This window comes from Echeneis naucrates, chromosome 9 (assembly GCF_900963305.1).
Source record: "Echeneis naucrates chromosome 9, fEcheNa1.1, whole genome shotgun sequence".
NCBI classification, from domain to species: Eukaryota; Metazoa; Chordata; class Actinopteri; order Carangiformes; family Echeneidae; genus Echeneis; species Echeneis naucrates.
The window spans coordinates 19,278,327-19,297,722 of NC_042519.1; the positions used below are offsets into that span (position 1 = coordinate 19,278,327).

At 38.0% G+C, this 19,396-nt stretch overlaps 3 protein-coding genes across 3 annotated transcripts; 2 read left to right on the forward strand and 1 right to left on the reverse strand.

Moving 5' to 3' along the window:
- Positions 1 to 1,177: 1,177 nt before the first annotated feature.
- ostf1 (osteoclast stimulating factor 1) lies at positions 1,178 to 8,802 on the reverse strand. Its single transcript, XM_029510516.1, has 10 exons — positions 8,675 to 8,802; positions 5,616 to 5,662; positions 4,693 to 4,743; positions 4,396 to 4,459; positions 4,197 to 4,250; positions 3,981 to 4,088; positions 3,609 to 3,658; positions 3,129 to 3,207; positions 2,835 to 2,933; positions 1,178 to 2,086 (listed from the first exon to the last, which is right to left on the reverse strand). Exons 1-10 carry the CDS (start codon positions 8,706 to 8,708, stop codon positions 2,028 to 2,030), a joined length of 645 nt encoding a protein of 214 aa, XP_029366376.1. The 5' UTR covers positions 8,709 to 8,802; the 3' UTR covers positions 1,178 to 2,027.
- nmrk1 (nicotinamide riboside kinase 1) lies at positions 8,367 to 13,003 on the forward strand. The gene is made up of 9 exons (XM_029510518.1): positions 8,367 to 8,550; positions 9,411 to 9,476; positions 10,417 to 10,507; positions 10,583 to 10,631; positions 11,032 to 11,200; positions 11,791 to 11,862; positions 12,051 to 12,157; positions 12,278 to 12,361; positions 12,828 to 13,003. The coding sequence occupies exons 2-9, from the start codon at positions 9,448 to 9,450 to the stop codon at positions 12,836 to 12,838; spliced, it is 612 nt and encodes a 203-aa protein (XP_029366378.1). The 5' UTR covers positions 8,367 to 8,550; positions 9,411 to 9,447; the 3' UTR covers positions 12,839 to 13,003.
- Positions 13,004 to 15,147: 2,144 nt separating this feature from the next.
- Positions 15,148 to 18,659, forward strand: LOC115048771 (gamma-glutamyl hydrolase). The gene is made up of 9 exons (XM_029510515.1): positions 15,148 to 15,273; positions 15,413 to 15,527; positions 15,896 to 15,946; positions 16,073 to 16,157; positions 16,591 to 16,729; positions 16,977 to 17,083; positions 17,620 to 17,713; positions 17,839 to 17,976; positions 18,330 to 18,659. The coding sequence occupies exons 1-9, from the start codon at positions 15,165 to 15,167 to the stop codon at positions 18,446 to 18,448; spliced, it is 957 nt and encodes a 318-aa protein (XP_029366375.1). The 5' UTR covers positions 15,148 to 15,164; the 3' UTR covers positions 18,449 to 18,659.
- The last annotated feature ends 737 nt before the right edge of the window (positions 18,660 to 19,396 follow it).

The window sequence follows — 19,396 nt, forward strand, 5'->3', positions numbered from 1 at the left end:
TTGAACATGTCCGTGTGGGTGCATGACAGTTTGTAATGTAATTTATTTGTGTGTGCGGTTCACAGTGCTGGACCGTTATTTTTCTGGAGGCCTGTCAACGAATCAGAGCTGCCTCCTCTGATTTCTTCCCCATCCACAACCAACAGTTTATATACTTTAACACCTGAGAATTCATTATAATTAAAGGATGGTCTAATTAATAAGAATTTTATCCTTCATGTATCACGATATTAATGGTCCAAACGGTCATTCTTGGGCATCATGCACCTGCTGTTTGCTGCTCAGTCTGGCTCAGTGTTATAGAACGATGATGGTGGTTTTGAAGATGCTACCTCCCTCCTCCTGCATCCTCTCGTTGAGTCGTCGCGGCTGCAGGATGCTCTCATACTGACACCTGAGTTCCCCTGGTGTGGATGCTGACTGAGAATAAATAACTGTCTTAATTTAAAACCGACTCTTTCAAAATTATCTGAAAGGTATAAAATGTTTTAGTAGCTTGAAGGAAGGAAATCATTTGGAAATATGGAACCTCTTTTCTATCGTGTTTTCTCTCTGGTCTGGCAGTTATGTAGCATGTACCCAAATCCTTCTTGAGGAACTCGCTGTATTTTCTGTCAACAATTTTCTGCCCTTTCTGCCTTCTATTGAATGTCTTCAACAAGCTGACTTTGTAATAAAGGAATTCTTTTGAGTTTTGAACATATTTTTTTGGGCTGTTTGTTTTTTTTGTTTTTTTTTTGAGGAAGGAGCTATTAATGTGCATTCCAGCTTGGATTAATCAATTTGCATTTGCATTTCCTCCCATGAGAGGAGAGGCTTGTCCGTACTCCAGGACTTAGTAAAGAGAGGGATTTAGATGCTTTGAGTAATTTAAATATTATGGTTTCTGTAATTTGTACAAAATAGAAATCCCGACACAGCATTTGGTCTTAAAACTGGCAGTATACATACTGTTTATTCTACATCTTGGAAAAAAAAAAAAAAAGTATACTCAATGTGAAATTAAATTAGTTAAAAATCTTTTATTACAGATAGAAGATAAAGCAGATGGAAATCCAGAACAAAATCATCTTAAGAAATTGTACACTTTCACATTGATACACAATCAAAGACACACATATTTAAGGCACGTTTTAATATAATTTGTTGGAAAGCAGCAATAAAACCAGAAAATTGCTCCCAGGATGGTAACCAAACCATCAAAAGCTTGAAAGGTGAGAGTAATGTGAAGTCTGTTTTACACAAAGATTTTTTTTTTTTTTTTTGCTAAACTGAACTGATAGATGGAAATGTAACAACAGACCAAAACACATGCAGCTAGCAGAAACATGTGAATTTCATTTTCAATGATTATGAAGGAGAGCGGGGAAGTTTACCCCCATTCAGTTCACATACGTTCCCATTTAAGGATCATTAGTGACTAACTTAATTTGACCAAGTACATAACACAGGAAACAGTTTCATTTGAGGGGAAATATTAGGCTTAAATACGAGAATGCTATTTTGTCTCCCTAACGTGCACCAAATCACTAATCTGCATGAGATGATGCGTTTCCAAATCATTTTAGGTGATTCTGTAGTTCAGTAATTTAGGTGAAACTTGAAAAGAGACCTGACAATCTAATCTGCACTGGCACTTTAATTCCCAATTCAAATGGGTTAAACATAAAATGTCCTCCTGGAATGTGCTTCTTAGAGCTTTGGTCCCTTTTCCACTACTACACATACTCAGTCCCTCAGCCCACGGTGTGCATCAGACGCTTCAAAACAAATTCCTTGTATGTGGAAATGCACTTTGCGAAGCAGGCAATGGGTAAAAATGCATTAATTCAGTGCTCTGCATGATCCAGAGGGATGAAAACTGGACTGTTTTGCACAGATGAATAGAACTGAACTGGAGTTACATCGAAAACAAAGCAGCAAATCCATTTTTGGTCTGTAATTTAAAAAAAAAAAAACAAAAATTCTCAATGAGACTCTCCCGCAAACCAAATGGAAGACAGTGATGAGGTTTCAACAGGCCCGGCTCAGTCCGAGTCTTCATCATCCAAATACTCTTCAGCGTTGCTGTGTGTGCGAGTGACACCTGCAACGAGAAATAAAGTGTTAACGGCAGATATAATGTATTATTTCACTGCTTATAACTATCAGCACAACTTCTGTTAATGAAAATATTACTCACCCTGTGGCATCATTGGCAAATATAGATCCTAATATTGTTATTTCCAATTATTTGTATTAAATAACCTGTTTTAGACTCATTCGTGATATGAATTAAACCAATTCCCCACATTTGTTATTTTGATGTTATACATAACCAAAATGGTAAAAAAAAAAAAAAAAAAAAAAAAAGCTCCCTGCCACGCTACAAAATTGGTTCAGGAAGAGAACGACATAATTCAAGATGTTGATTTGGCTCCAAATTTAGCAGATCTCAGTGCAATCAATTAAAAAGACCCAGATACCCAGGAATGCCCTCCCTGTCTCCCAAAGGTCATTTCACTCAAAGACCAAGAAACAAGCTTTCAGGGAGTGCCGGTGATGGTCACAGACATGAACTGAAATAAGGAAACCTTCAGAGTTTCTAGTGGAGAGCCGAGCTCACAGGTCAGGGCTGTTTTGGCAGCAACACAATATGATCTAGGTTATGATGTTATGACATTATGGCTTCATAATGTACACACCAATGTAATATATTAATGAATATAGTATAATATCGTATTGTAAGAATAATAATCTCTTGTAGCTACAAAGAAGATATCAGCTCGGTAAAAACTGATGCTGATGCTGAGTGCTGCGAGGCTGCCGCCTGGTGGCAGCTGTGGGCTACTCACTGTTTCCCTGCTTCCTTTTGAGAAGTGAAGCACATGAGGCATTGGTGGCCATTTCCAGGGCGAGTTTATTCTCGTTGTTCCTGATGTCTGTCCTCGCATCTGAAACAAAAGTTCTCACTGTAAAAAAAATGAACTAATACTGAAAAAAAACAAAAAAAAAAAAAAAACTAAGGAAGGTGAAAAGAGCTGACACAGTGTCACGTGTCTCATTAAAGGTTTATTTCTGCTTTGTCTTCATATCTGTCCAAACATATTTTATGAAACAGACACGCATACATATGAATTCATACTCACTCTTGTTCAGCAACATTTCCACAATGTCAGAATAACCTTTCCATGCAGCTGCGTGCAGAGAGGTGTCACCCAGTTTGTTCTGAAACAATTTAAAAAAATAAACAAATAAATCAATTAAAAAAAAACCACATCATTATTACTAATAGCATGATAAACAATGGACAACTAAGAAGTGTAAACACATCCCACAGCTGTATACACAGATCTGACTGCAGGCTGCCAGTCACTCCCTGTTCAGAGCACAACACGCTGTCCTTCATGATATTACTCTCTCTTCTACTCCAAACAAACCTGGTGATGATTTTCTGCCAACTGTTGTCAGATAATCTTGATGGTTGGTACATTATGCATTTTTGTGATGCCAGTGTTTATGCTATCTCTGGGTCTTACTGAAGTTCAACTAGGTTGAGATTTTCTATCATTTTCATAGTCTTTAAACTGCTCACTGTTTAAACTTAAACCCATCTCAGGCCATCCCACCTGTTGGTTGAGCTCCACATTGGGCTGACGAAGCAACAGCTCCACCACATCTGATACAGGGAAGGAGAAGGGGAGAAGTTTCACTGAAGGATATGTCTAACATATCAATCATAAAGAAACATTGAAAGGGCACAAAAGAACTGGAACACATTCACAGACCAAGTTCCTGTTTTTGTGTACTTTACCTCTGTCAAAAACCAAATTTGTGACAATATGATATTTGAGTCTGTGCTGCAGAGTACGACTGTCTCTCATCACACAAATTAGACAGTTTCAGACTGCCAGTTTGAAAAGAGAAGCTGCCATCTTCTCGTCTACTGTCACTACCAAAAAGTAAGAGTTAAGTATGTTTATACATTCAGTGCTTCCTACCTTTATGACCGCCATGGCATCCCCAGTAGAGAGCAGTGTTTCCAGCCTTATCCAGCCCGTTGATTCCAACCTTGTTCTCCAGACATTCCCTCAGCCAACTCAAATTACCTGCAAATGTGTGTATAAATGCACTCAGCTCAGACATTTACCAAAAATACAGACAGAAAACAGCAGAAATGAAGACGACATCTTCCTTGTATTGAGGGATTGCTGCACCTCGTTTGGCTGCTTCATGCATTGGATTGTCAATACTCTCTGCCTGCTCAGCCACTAAAGAACCAAAAAAAAAATAAATCACCATTAGCGCATGATCTAGCATTCACTGAAAAAGTAATTACAGACAAGAAACTTCTATCTGAAGTTTTTCCAAACCGCACACGTTACAAAATTAAAATTTGGCCTGTCTTCTGCTCACCATAGTTACTTGGAATAAGTCCTGTTCTTCCTCTGCATGTCCCCTTCCACCAATTAGTGTCACTCTGAGGATAACGAAAAAATAATAATAAAAAAAAAAATCCAAATCCAAAAAGCATGAAGACAGTGGTATTAAAAACAAAACATGCAAACAAAAAAAAAAGTTACATGAAAGTTAGATATGCAAAAATGAAAATACATAAAATATATAGCATACAGTGGAGCATACAGTGGAGATAAAGGAAGATGTGTAGTTTGAGATTGAGACTGGGAGCTAAATATCTGCAGTTGTGCTTACTGTGTCAGAAATGTACAAGATGTCTCCTTCTTCAAAGTAAAGCTCATCTGGCTGAAAAATCAAAAATGAGACAGCGTCACTGATTAGGAAGTTTAACATGTTGACCTTAACACTGACTTATGTTCTACATTGAGCCTGCTTTCTTCTCTCCACACCTTCCCCTTTTTTCTTTGCATGACAGAAACAACCATAATTACATTTTAATGTGGTTTCACACATAATTTATGATATAGGACACAGATTTATGTTCATTTCCATTTCTGTGAAAAGTCTGACCACAGTAGCCACATACTATGCAGTAAGAACAAGAGGAAAGTCCAAATTAGGTTTCAGTGAACTCAACTCAACCTTGAAGTTTGAGGAGAAATTTCTGAAAAAGTACTTTGAGTGTTTTTATTGACTCTAAAACTTGAAGTATTTATAAGTCTTAACATTCATTTTTAATCGGAAATGGTCAAACCTTATACTGGCTGTAGTTTCTCTAAAATCATGACTCATATTTTTCTACATGACTGACGAGAAATGGAATATGTCTCAACCATTTCTCAACCTTTAACTGGCAATATTTTTTATACTTGACTTTGTTCTTTTGGACATAACATTTCCATCGGGAAAACACTTGGACTTTTTGTTTCAGTTTTTGCTAAAGTTTAAGTCTAACATTTGTAGGTTATTTTTCATGTTCGTGAAAATCACCACTACCAACAGTTTTAGGATTCACAATACTAAAATGTAAACGAAATGAATTTAAACTGCAAAACAGCTAGATAGAAGTACAGCATATGAATATATTGTTGAATTAATCAATCATGGCTTATTTTGAAAGTGCTTGACAAACAGTCATCACAAATCAAATATCAATCAATTATAAAAAAAAAACAAACAACCCTTTTTTTTTTTTTTTAGAAAAAAAGTGCTCTTACCGTTCTGGGGTCAAAGGTGAACAAAGCTCTGAACACCTTAACTTGGCCTTGTAAAGAGAAAAAACACACATGTTAGCTGCAACATTTCTTGACACGTCGACAACTTCTAAGTGAAAAACCTTTCGTGTGACATTACTTCACTCATGAGCCAACTGCATGGAACATCCAAGAACAGCTCACAATGTTTTTGTTTGCCTTTTTTTTTATTATTAAAGATATGCAGAGTGATGACAGAAATACAGAGCTGGTCCTTGTGTGTGCAGCCCCAAGGGCCTGTGATGGTTTCGATGTGCCTGGCAGCAGAGCCGATGCTGGAATGCTACCAGAGTGGTTGTAGCCAAACTAGGTCAGAGCTTTAAAAAAAAAAAAAAAAAGTAGTATGCACATAGCTCTAAAAGTAGCAGCCCATATTCAGTGCCAGTAACAGGTAATGTTATCTTCTGATTTGCATCTGATTTCAGATGCACATCAGTCAATGTTTGACTATTGACTTCCCTTTAAAAATTTTGAATGTACCACATGACCTGATCGGATATGTAAGCAATATGCTTTGAAACACACTAATAAATACACACTTTATTTGTTGTTTTTGTTTTGGGTTTTGTTTTTTTTTTTTTTTTGTTCGATTTGCTCAAATATGTTAATTTTTTTATTCCTCTCAGCTTGTGTGAAAAGGTCATAACTTGTTTTTTTTTAAGTTACACTTTAACTTAATTACTGCTTTAAACTCTGCAGCTGCTTATAACTTTAAGAAAGCCATTTATAAAGGAGAGTAATTATCATTACATCAGTTGCATTACTTCTTAAAACAAAAACACTGTAACAGGCCTGAATGTTAAACTGGCTAACTCTTCTCTGCAGTTGCTCAAAGTTTCTATTCAGCCAACACACTGCCTCAGTGTCTCAGTCTGAGAAGACCTGCATAAGCCTCGCTCTGTTCAGAGAAGCAAGCATGTCTCCACAGCAAGCCCAGTCATGTCACTTAAAACACACTAAAGCTTGTGCTGACTAGCTCAGATTCTCTATATTTTAAAGCCCCCAGGCACACACAAGGAATGGTTGTTGCATGAGCAAAACATTGTGTGTCACTTCAATGGGAAGAATAATAAAATAAAAAAAGAAGAAAAAAAAAGGTAAACAATAAAAAAGACAGGAGAAAAATGGCCGTGATGACTAACAGATCCCAGTTTGTAAAATCCTGCCAATTGTTTTTCTTTTGAATGACCAATTTATTTATCAACTCTTCGCTGTAGTTCTAAATCCTTTCAGAGTTACAGACCAACAGTCTTGAAGCTGGGACAGATTAATTCACAAGAACCAAAATCATCCAGTATAGAGGCTGGAACCAATTAAAGCTGAAAAACAAAAAGACTTACTTTTTTCTATTTCTGTGTTTTAGAGTTGAAAAATAATAAAAACAAGACAAAAACGATAAAGTTAGAGAAAACTGCATGGTCCTACTGAGAAACGTGTCCTTCGTAGGTTGGAGACTCTTTCTTGTAACAACAGTCTTCGAGGTCTTGCTACAGGCTTCTAGTTCTGTAAGATTCTTGTGCTGTCTTATGTTATTAGTCTTGTGCTCTCTGCAGACTTTAAACAATGTTCAGGATTGATGTTCCTTCACAAATTTCTGATGCTGAGTTGATGGTGAGGACAGAGAAAATGTTTTTTCCTGATAAATCTCCATCACAGGCAGATTTGTGAAGAGGTGTGACTGCAGAGCGCTCCTCTTAATCGTCCTAAAGCTTTAGCAGTTCAAATAAGTCTGGTTTACTTTTCTAGCAACCCTCGTTAATTACTTTACAGTTTGAGGAGACCTGAAAACACTTTGCTATCATATGTGGCTGTTTAAATGAGCTTGTAGATGCTGATATTTTCTTTTTTTAATCTGTGAAAATTGGATTATTTATTAATTTATGAAATTTCCATCTCCTGCGCCTTACTAACTGTGAAGCCCTAAAAATCTAAGTAACACCTACACTTTGGGAAAAGTTAAATTTCTGATGGTATCAAAACTTTTACATGATGCTCCTCCTCCCCTCACTTTAATCAGCAGTGCTCGGAGATTAAATTAAGACAGTTGCACCGGACATTCAACCTCCACCTTGGAGTTGTGGGATTTCTGCATTCTCACAATTTTGTGTCCCAAAAGCTCTGTCACTCATCAACATGGGAGACAACGACTCCACCATTTAAGACTGATAGCTCTCAGGAAACAACAATCTGTTAGGACAGAAGATCTCACCTGCTGTCACAACCAGGTGAGGCGTCACAGAGTTGACTAAGAGCATACAAATGATCTTAAATCTCCGTCACTGCAGTGTCACAGCAGTGTACTGAAATGTGCCTGCCCGCTCTCAAAGTGCACGTTTGTTTTATGTATGGACACTGAATACCGTTTTCTTTATTAAACGGGGTGGGCAGACCATTGAAGATGTCACCTTCAGCTGTAAAGACCCCCCCAGTTAACTTTTAATTAGTTGCATATAAATATATATATAAAAAAAAATATATATATATATATATATATCACATGCACAATAAAACACATTCTGTGATGTCATTGGACATCAGAAAATGGGACTGAGCTTGCAGCATGTTATATTTCATCAGGCTAACTCATCGTCACCACCACCACCACTACCACCACCACCACTGAGAGTCAGTGAACGCACCGCCGTGATGGAAATAGGGAAGTCACAGAGGCCTGAGGCAGCTGGATGCCCCTGTCATTGAACGCACCACGAACGGCTCAACGACGGCAAAGCTGCAAACTATTAAAAAGCGTTTTGTTTCTTTTTTTTGTTTGTTTGTTTTTTGCAGGCTTTCTCTCGACCGGGTGGACAACATTTCCCCCCCAACAAGCGACATAAAGTCATCCGTTTTCATCGGACTGCTTCACCGCCCACTGCGGGAAGCTCCCGTCGCAAAGAAGGTGTGTGTGTGTGTGTGTGTGTGTGTGTGTTTTTTTTTTTTTTTTTTGAGGTGGGGGCTGGTGCTAGTGGTGAATGAGTGGAGGCTAAGTTTTAGCCAAAATAAAGTCATATCGGTGGTCTTACCTGGCTTGGCCGGCTTAGGAGGAGGCTTGGACATTTGCAAGAAGAGGTTGGAGAACCGACGCTCGGACTGCAGTGACACACCGATGAGGAAGTTCAGGCAGGCGGCGGAAAAGTTGGCCTGCGCATGCGCAAAGCACGGCCTCTCTGTCGATCTATTTATCGATCGATCGATTTATCCGTCTGTCTGTCCGTTTGCTTTTTATTTTATCGTTTCTGCTATCCGTAGAAAAAAACTCATAAGTTACTTTTTATTCTACCGCTCCACTTAAATACTAAAAGGGATAAATTAAAATCCATAACTAAAAGTGTTTTGAAGTCTTTTGATAATATTTAAATAGACGACAAGCTGTTAATAATTTTGTGTTCATTTAAATGTTCTTGTATTTTTCTATTTAGTTGCATAACATTTTTCATTACTTTACCTTTTTTATACGACAAAACGTTGTTATGTAACGTCATACATTTGCCCATTTTGGTTTTACTTTGTTTTTTGTTTTTTTTTTTTTTTTTTGTGTTTGTTTTTGTTTTAATCAATGGCAGCTTGTGAGTGACGTCACAAGCCCGACAGCGAATCAGAAGCGTCCGATAGCGGAAAGGGATTTGTGTTTTGAGTGGAGTAGTTTGAGGTCAAACTGGAAACTTCACTTTGTCTGTCTGCGCAAAAAGAAATTGCTGTTCAGTCTTCCTGTTGCACTGTCGTTTTTTTTTTTGTTTGTTTTTTGTTTTTTTTTTACAGCACAGAAACTCTGCGTTGAGCAGCACAACAAGCTGAGATGAAGACTCTGGTTGTAGGAGTAGGCGGGTGAGTACGTCTGCAGGATTGCAAACATCAATGTACAGCCACCACATGAGCTCTCATCACTCCGCATGTCTCAGCTTTATTCTGACGGCACATCATCCCCCACTTTGACATGCCTCCTGTTCTCCCTGGGCTCCTGCCTGATGACCAGTAACATTGTGCATGCTTATGTTAATGTGTAATGCCACAGGGAATATAACACAAGCAGCCTTTCCTTCTCAGATATGTAGTAACCTTTATGTTGCCAGTTTGAGATTGAAAGGCTTCTTTGTTGTTTGTTGTTGTTACAAGGCTGCAGATCACAGAAGACACCAGAAGGTGCGTTAGCCTATATTATTAAATATTATTAAATTAAAATGTTAATTTTGGCCACATAATGCAATACTTTGGTCAACACGGCCAGCTTGAGGTCAGTAAAGCATGTGACAGCCATGTGGCAACAACAGCAGATAAGAGATAAAATCTCTGTAACAGAGCCCTGACAGTCAAACGAAATCACACAATCATCATCACTTTTCACTTTTTAACAATTTGGTGTGACGTTTTAAAGAGAATGTACATACATGCAGTAAATGTGTGATATTGTGTAAAGTCAGCACAATTAGTAAAAGTTAAGCTGTTATGTATTACATAGACCAAAGAGAGTTTGACACTGATCTTTGAACATACTCTCCAAAAGTTTAGAACAATGCATGCAGATTGCAAAGATTACAAATAGTATCTGCAATGGGTGGGACATGACCTAGCAAATGTAAATACATTTGCTAAATTTACAATACATTTGCTTTCTAAATTTCTAGTAGATGAAGCACTTTTAGCTTGACAAAGACCATGTCTGCTGTGAATTTACTGTGTTTGAGCATTTTTCATTGTGTTACAATTTAACAAGATATATAAGGTTTAAATATTACAGCTAATAAATAATGCATTGTTTCCCTGCCAGGATGACCAATGGAGGAAAATCCACCCTTTCCAACAGTCTACACCAGAAGATACCCAACAGCTGTATCATCGCACAGGATTCATATTTTAAGGTAAACTGTTCTTTAGGACGTGTAATTGCTTTTACGCATGCTGGAAACTGATCACAGTGGACGTTTTCTCTTCAGGATGACTCTGTGGTACCAGTGGATAATAATGGCTTGAAGCAATATGACAGTAAGGACACTTGATTTGATTCTTTGACGTTCAATTTGAGGTTGATTTAAGATTAGTTTCTGATTATATTATGGGCAAACGTTAGGGGTAGGGTTCGGGTTCATTCTGCTGTGTGACCTACTAATTAATTCCAGATTAAATCATGTCAAAGCAAAACATTTTTGATTCTTTTGTCCATCTGAAAATGGTGGATGGATACAGCGGTTTCACTTAATTTGTCTGTAAACTGGTTTGCATGAGGTTTGCATGTGGCTAATTTTCAGCAAAGAATCAGAGTAAGAGAAAATATTTCGACATAAGTTCTTTTTTGCCATAATAATTTACAAAGAGAGGTCTGAGGACCAACATCTAGACCACTTCTCTAAGCTCATCCACATGGTGGCATTATCTGCTGTTCAAGTGATCGATGCTCTTCACATGGACATGATGATGAGTGATATCAACTCATTGCGGAGAGATCCTGAGTCGTTCCTGAGGCAGCAATGCCAGAAGCTAGAGCCCACGACAATGACAGTCAATACAGAGGTGATTGTGCTGATAGTGGAAGGATTCCTCATTTTTAACTACAGGTAGGATTTAGTGAAGGTACTGTGTCCACATCAGTCATAAACCCCATGTAACCTGAAACTAACTTTAAGGAAAATGCAGTTTGATGTGCTGTAAAATTTGCATACATGATTGCAAATCAGCTGGATGCAAATACATTTGTCTACTGATAAGCTTACAATGTATGTGAGATTCATGCATGGATAGTAAAATTTCAGTGTTCGAAGCAAAAAGTTCTGAGACTTGGCTCAGTTAGTTCAGAAAGTGAAGAACAGGAAGTGGAAGTACCACCGCTCTGCATTTAATCTGTAATTGGTAGAAAATTATATTATTCTTTAACTATTCTTTAACTAATATGCTTAAACACACTAAAACTTTTCATTCATTCAGTTGTGTTTTATCTCATCACACATCCTTTCAAAAACGGGGTTGCAGGCATGATTATCATCCCGATGTCAATCATTGTTTTTGCACTTTAGTTCTAATTCTCATGAATTATTTCTTTGTTTATGTGTGGCTGTTTTGTTTAGAGTGAATTATCATTTCGTTTGAGAAGCACTGTCCTAACTGTTATGTTCTGATGGATTGTTTTTATGTGTTCTTACTTGTGCAGGCCTCTGAATGAGATATTTGACAGAAGATACTTCTTGGAAATTCCTTATGATGTCTGCAAAAGGAGAAGAAGGTGTCAAATTTTATAGTAAAAGAAATCCGTCAGCTTTTATTTTTATGGTCGCGTCGAAATATTTGTATTCTCTATTTTCTCTGCCTTTTAAACCTTTACTGAATTTTGTTTCCATTGAGCTGCCAAGAACAACAATATGGAGCAGAAGTCTCCATGTTTTTGCATGAATTGCTGTCTCTCATTGACAGCTTACGGATGTACACGCCTCCTGATCCTCCTGGATACTTTGATGGACATGTGTGGCCAATGTACCTCAAAAACCGGCAGGAGATGGAGAGCATGGTGTCTGACATTGGTACGTGTCCAGTGTGTGCTGATGGGATTAGGTGGTAATTATTTTATTTCAGTTATTTATTAAGTTGAGGCCTGCTGTTACCACTGCATCAGTGTCTCCTTTTTGTTTTTGGTTTTTTAGTGTTCCTGGATGGGCTCGAGCCAAAAGAGCAGCTGCTAGCTAAAGTGTTTAAAGATGTTTGTGAGGAACTAGAAAGACTCAGAGGTAAGCTGCAGTGAGGCTGGAATGTGATTTTTGACTGTCTCGCAACCATTGATAAATAATATAAGTCCTTTGCTGCTGTGAGTGAGCAGCGTTTTAGCTTCTCATGCACATTTCCCCGCCGGACATCCATCACTCCCTATAGACGCTGCAGTTTTCCCCCCATCTTGTCTGTATAATTATGGATTTCTTTGAAACAATCACGGCTGTTAGTTCTGTGAATAATTACATCTTTCAGTGGTGTGGATGTGAAATAAAGCCATCTGCAAACAATATAAAGCCATTCATCATCAAATCAGAAGAAAAAAATCCCACCAGTTGTGTGTCTTCTTTGCCATTTCAGAGTCTTTTGATGTAAATAGTATGAATATTAATATGACTGCGGAGAAACGGGCCAATGCTTGAGCTGCTGCTGTTCTATACACACAAGAGTAAATATTACTAATTTGAGTTTGTGTATTTTTTGCAGAGAGAGACTGAAATAGTTGGACTGATTTGCTGCTGCCGTAGGTGTCAGGAAGGTTCCTCCTGAGTTCATGTGAGGCTCAGATCTCTAAAGCCAGTGTTTCATTTGTTTAGCCAGAAATATGCTAATATCTGTTTAATATCTGAAACTTCCAAAAAAAAAAAAAAAAAAAAAAAAAAGCCAATGGATGCTAATTACCTATTGAAGGCATATGAAGAGGGCCAGAATCAGTATGAACCTGATGTCACTGCCGTTAACGAAGTTTTTGTGATTTGGTGCTTAATAGAGGATGTACATAGGAAACATGTTTTTAATGTTTCTGTTTCATACCTAAATGTATTGTCTGCTTTTAAAAATGTTTGGGGGTTTATATCAAAGTCTTTTTTTAACCATTATCATACATATTTATAACCAAATCCATGAAATAGGCATAAATTATAGAAGACTGTCTCACTTATGTTAAAACATGACATATATTGGATGATAACCATGGCTGCTGCTGTGGTTTGGAGAGCTGTAAATGATTGTTTAATTGATTTATCTAGGACTTGACATTGAAGCAGCCACCAGTAACACTTAAGTGTTGACAAATAATTACATCTTTGACGTGAATTTGTCTCCGTCTGGTGGCTAAATGTGCTAATATGCTGGAGATGTCTAACGACTAGCTATACAATTCCCCGCAACCTAAATACCTGAATACACTAAAATAAAAAACTCTGTTCACCCCTGATTGTTTAAAAATGAACTGTATACACACTGTAAACACAAAAGTGTACTTTTTCTACTGCAGGGGACATGCAAGTTAAGCCAGTTTATAAATACCACTGTTTAAAATTCAACTTGTTCAGAAAAAGTAGGGCAGTCCAGATGTACTGACGGTTCCGTAAAAAACAGCAAACAGCAGGTTTTTTTTAATGAAAAGTCACCTGCACGGTATAGAAATGATCACAGAAAGGGTTTTTCTGTTCACTGTGTTGGTATCCACTCCGGCATTTGACACAAGGACCAGCCACAGGCTACGGGCAGTGCCAGTTCAAATCCCAGTAAGTCAAAAGATCATCATCTATACCGTCAGGGTCACTGGGGGGCTGCAACTATTCACACTCACAGTCAGGCCTTCCTGAAAATGTTACCTTTCATTAGAATTTCACACACCTGTAAATACGTGTATGGTACATAAATAAATGTACTTTTCACTGCTGTAAATCATTCCAGTAACGTTTCATTATTTAATTTGGAAACATAACTAGAGTGAACAGCAGCGTTTTACAGAACCAAAACACTACCTGGGACAGAAAGACTTCCTGTTTCGATTGCCATTGTTTCTTCAAGGTAATCTTTTGATTTGGTTTGGATCTTGAATTAATTTTTACTGTTAGCTGTTGACATTCACACTGAATCAATCTGAGAAATGAGTGAGTAAAACTCCAGAAGATAAAAATAATCATATTTATTGTATTTGTATACTTGACTCAAAAATCCACTTAGTAACCATCAATCACGTCTCAAAGTCTTTAAATAATACTGATACTGATAAGTGGGTGAGTTTTGCTCAGACGTCATTCATCATTTGACCACTCTTACCCAATTCATATAGAAATAATAGTTCTTCCAGTAAATCCATTCTTTCAGTAGTTTCACTTTTTTTTTATTACAACAATCAGATGTGATGTTGCTTCCCAAAGAAAACACAGAGATGATGGTATCCAAAAATAAAGCAGATTTTTATGAACATCAGCATTAATTGGAAAAGTTGAAAATAATTTTGCTTAAGTATGGGGATCTGGGGGGTGATAACTCCAATGTTAGTCAGGGGAGGACAGACGGAACAAGATAGCACTCAAAGTAATTATCCTTTATTGACATTTCTGCAGCCATCTTTCAACCTTTCAAATCCTATAAAAAGCAATGCAACTCATCTTGCATTTTCTTACTTAAATTTGTTGCACACCAGTTTGAAAGTGTGTTGAATGCAAGCCTGCTGTGTGAACTGAGAGCTAGTTCAGATGCTTTTTTTTTTGCCATTGTTGCAAAACCACAACCATGACCCCTGTGCATGACTTTTTCCCTTGCTCGCTAAATAATCAGAATTCCACCAAAAAGTCCGTGCTGCCAGCTCAGTAATTATGTTTACCGCAGCAGTCAATTTGCACGGCCGGTGTGTGCAGCATGGGAGTGATCATGTAGATCTGGACATTCCTTACTTCCCCGTCGCTGACTATATCCTGTTCTACCATGACAGATATAAATTTGCTGCAGCTGCTCTCATAAGTCACTGCTCTATAACAACACGCTGAATTAAGCTTTGACTGGTTGCCTGGAAATTGCAGTGAAAACATGTCAAACGTGGGATTTTCAGCATTGGCCTGTTTATTCTTTGTCTGTTGCAGCAGAGCTGTGCCGACTCCACTCATCCAGGAGGCTGTGAATGACAGACCTGTCATTGGTGAGTGAAATGTGCGATCCGGACTGAATGCTGTCAGAAAAAAAAAAAAAAAAGGACTAAAATATTGCACATTTGTAGCCATATCATCGTTGAGCTTTCTCCAACGTGTAGTCACAGCTGCTGTGTTTTTCTCCTGCAGGAATTCTCACTCAGTTAGTCACAGATGACGTCATGAAACCATTTGGGAGGACCTACATACCTGGGGCTTATGTAAAATACATTGAGTCTGGGGGCAGCAGAGTGATGCCTATCAGGTGAGTCCAGCTCTCTAGAGTCTTGGCTTGTTGCAGTGTTTATAGCAGTGAAAATTTACTTCACCTTTAATCTGGACTATTCTCATTCTGTTGGCACTTTTTCAAAATATGCAGATATTTTAAAATACCATCTTTACAATAAGAGACTTTACTCAGTCATGTGATGAATACTAGGGGGAAGTATGAAGCCAAAAATCACAGTACTTCATTCAAAGTTACGTCACTGAGGAGAGTTGATGTTATCGTGGGAAAAAGGACAGACAGATTTCCTGTCAAATGGTTCCTTCAAATCTTTACCTCCATGCTGTCAAAACTATGTGGAATTATCCAGCTCCCAAGCATGGCTTTTCTTTTGTTTACTCTTGCAGGTTGACTCTTTCTACTGCTGAATATGAAAGTATCTTCAAGAAGATAAACGGGTGAGCCGGAGTATATGACCGTAAATGTGTTGGAGGTCTCAGAGGGAAATTATATTCATAAAAGAGATAAATGCCAGCTATTTTTGCTCGTCCCTTCACTGCTCTGACTGCGTGATGTCCCAACAGACTGCTTTTCATTGGCGGAGCTGTTGATTTGGAGAAATCGGACTATGCCAGGGTTGCAAGGATTTTTTATAAACTTGCTGTGGCGGTATGTTCTGCTTTTGTTTAATTATCTGTGAATCTTCCTAAATGTTGATGATGATCAGTACTGAATTTATTCAGGTTTCCTTCTGGACCAATCTTGAGTATTTTTAGAAATCGCATCATTTGAAACGGATGGTTAAACTTTTGACTCCTGATACATTTAAATTTGTTGCTGCTGTTGCACTAACTCTGCTGGAAACCTGCACGCTGGCTGTAAGTTCCCCAAAAAATTGCCACCAAATTACACCGTTCTCTCTAGGAAACTTTTAAGGAAATTATTAGTGAAAAATGTGCCTGTAAAATAGTTTTAGTCCCGCCATTTACTGGAAAATCACTTCTCTGCTACACACTGAATGTGATATTGTTTATTGTTTTTATTTTTTGTTGCTTCAGATACGGTGAAATAAAAAAAGTCTTTGTATCTTTGTGTTTTCCAGGCCAACAATGCAGGGGACTTCTTTCCCATCTGGGGCACGTGCATGGGCATGCAGCTGCTGACTGTGCTGGTGGCGGGTGAAAATCTGCTGGCAAATACCACAGCCGAGAACATCGCAATGCCCCTCAACCTAACCGCAGGTGGGAGCACACCGCATTGCTCATGTGTGCCTTTTCAAAGCAGCATTTTTAAATCCAGTCAGTGTCTGGCTGTGCTGCATGTTCTGAATTATACCACTTAGTGTCAGTAAAGCTGCTAATTTTGTAGCTACTGGCATCAAATCATATGCAGCTTGCCGTATCGTCACTGTTTGACAAGACCCTGCACTTTAGGAAAGGCTGTTTCTGTTCTTCTTTTATATGAAGTCTGGTTTCTTCTCCCCTGCAGACGCCTACTCCAGCAGGATGTTTCAGGGTTTCTCAGATGACTTTATGAAGATCTTGACCCAGGAACCTCTGACTGGCAATTTTCACCACTACGGACTTACCGTCGAGGTAAAGTGTGGCCTTCTAATGCTACTGTACAATGTGTTTCACTTCCCCTGTGTGGATTTTTCCTCGTTTGTGTGCTTATACGTGATGAAACACTCATTCTGGATGAACATCTGCAATCTGCAGATATACTATTGATTCAGTTTTACAGTATTAGTATTATCTGTATGGGTTAATCAGAGTTGAGTGACTTCTTTGGAACCCCTCAAACTCCCGTTCACACTGCAGAAATGAGTTTGCGGTAATTTGATGAAATACGTAAAGTTTTGGCTGGTATGAAGCTTGTACGGCCCATATTCTCCAACAAATGTGTCTCTAATTAGATTACCTCAAGTGGCCAGAGGCCAGTCGGCATTCCAGCACAGAAAAAAATGTAGATAGATAGATGAGGGAAAGCAATGGGTACCTCTGCCCCACAGCTTTAAACTAATTTGTTCGTGTGTTTAGGATATATAACAAAGTGAGGAAAACCTAACTTTGCTGTTTATTAAGCATATTTCAAAGGACCACACAGTTATTAATGCCAAACGTTCTTACAGACCTTCCAGGAAAATGAAAAGCTGCAGGATTTCTTCACCGTCTTGTCTACAAATGTTGCTGAGAACAGAGCCCGCTTTGTCTCAACCATAGAAGGTTATACGACTATTTTCACATTAATTTCCACAAGTTAACTACTCTTCTCCAGTAGTATGGTTGTAGGAATGGCCAGAACAATAATACGCAAAATGTTTTTGGCTTTTGTTTTTGTTTTTTTCCAGCTAAGATATATCCGTTCTATGGAGTACAGTGGCATCCGGAGGTGAACCGTTTTCAGTGGCGCAGAAAGCTGAACTTCCCCCACTCCTTTCACGCTGTTCAGTTATCGACTCTGCTGGCTGATTTTTTTGTCAATGAAGGTACGATGACAAGCACATTATCAATATTAATCAGCATCTTTAGATATTAACGGAGGTCACAGGATATGTGGATTTCTTATTTTTATATAGTTATTTTATCAATTTGTTACAGTGCCATGTTTTGTAAGACACGTATTTCACTACATTAATCAGAGAATGAGATATATTTATGTTTACTACATTTACAATTTCTGAACAGATTTTTCCAGTCTATCTGAGATAGCTCATGCGTCGGTGATGTAATATAAAATGACATAAACTGTCATGGAAGAGTTTACTCACATCCAATTGAGGTCAGACACAGAGATTATTTTCTGTGGCATTAACGTGTTCTTCACTTCCTCTTTGTTTAGGAAGGAAAAGTTTACATCACTTTGATGATGCTGAAGAAGAAGCCTCCTCACTCATTTACAGCTACACGCCAGTCTATGCTGGAAACTTCACGGCATACGAGCAAATCTATTTCTTCTGAGTTCCTCCGGTGACTTTTGTGTGGCTTTGTGTGTATCCATGTACAAAATGAAACTTTACTCACAGTTTACTGCCTAGCGTAACATTTCAGCCCTAAACTGCGCTCATAAATTCTGCTGATTTTAATCACAAGGCCTCGAAACCAAAGTTTGATTGTAGCAATGTGTGCTGACTCATTCCACATTTTTATTACACTGATGAGAAGTTCCTGTACCAGTATTTTTTTTTTTTTTACAATTTGCTGATATAATTTTTGAATACCTTCAGCTCAATAAAGAAAAAAAAAGGATTTGACACAACTGTCTCACATCACTCCTTATTTATTAGATGTTGCAAATGATTATTTCAGATTTCTATCACACTGTCTTTCTCAGCCGATTGGGTTTAGTTATCATGGAAACATGGATGTTAACATTTCCAGTTTCCTGAACAATTTAAGCACTTTTCATCAATGCCGCCTTATAATGGGAGACAACTTTGAAATATTTATCCTCATAAAGGGGAAAGAATTGTTATTGAGTAGTTCGTAAATCTAACTCAGCTCTCAAAAGATGAAATGCCCAATAATGTGGTAATCCTGTTTCATAAATGTAATAATATGAGTGAACTTTTAGCCCCTTATTTATTCAACTCATTATTTTAATTTAGAAGAACTTGCATTTATGAGATCTGAAATTTGAAACTATATAATTTTTAGTTTAGTCAAACTGAATCCCTTAAACTATTAATCAATCATCAGAGAAGTTGTTAGTTATGTGATGTTATCTGAATTACAAAAATGTCTGCCAATGCCTGATTTATGCCCCGGGGGTCTATCAGAGGGAGAATACGGCCCTGTGAGAAAGAACACATGGACTCACAACCATTAAGTCTTACCACTTATTTCCTTCCTAGAAGAACTACCTCATAAAACATAACATTTTAAATACTAGGCGATGGTTACGGTGGT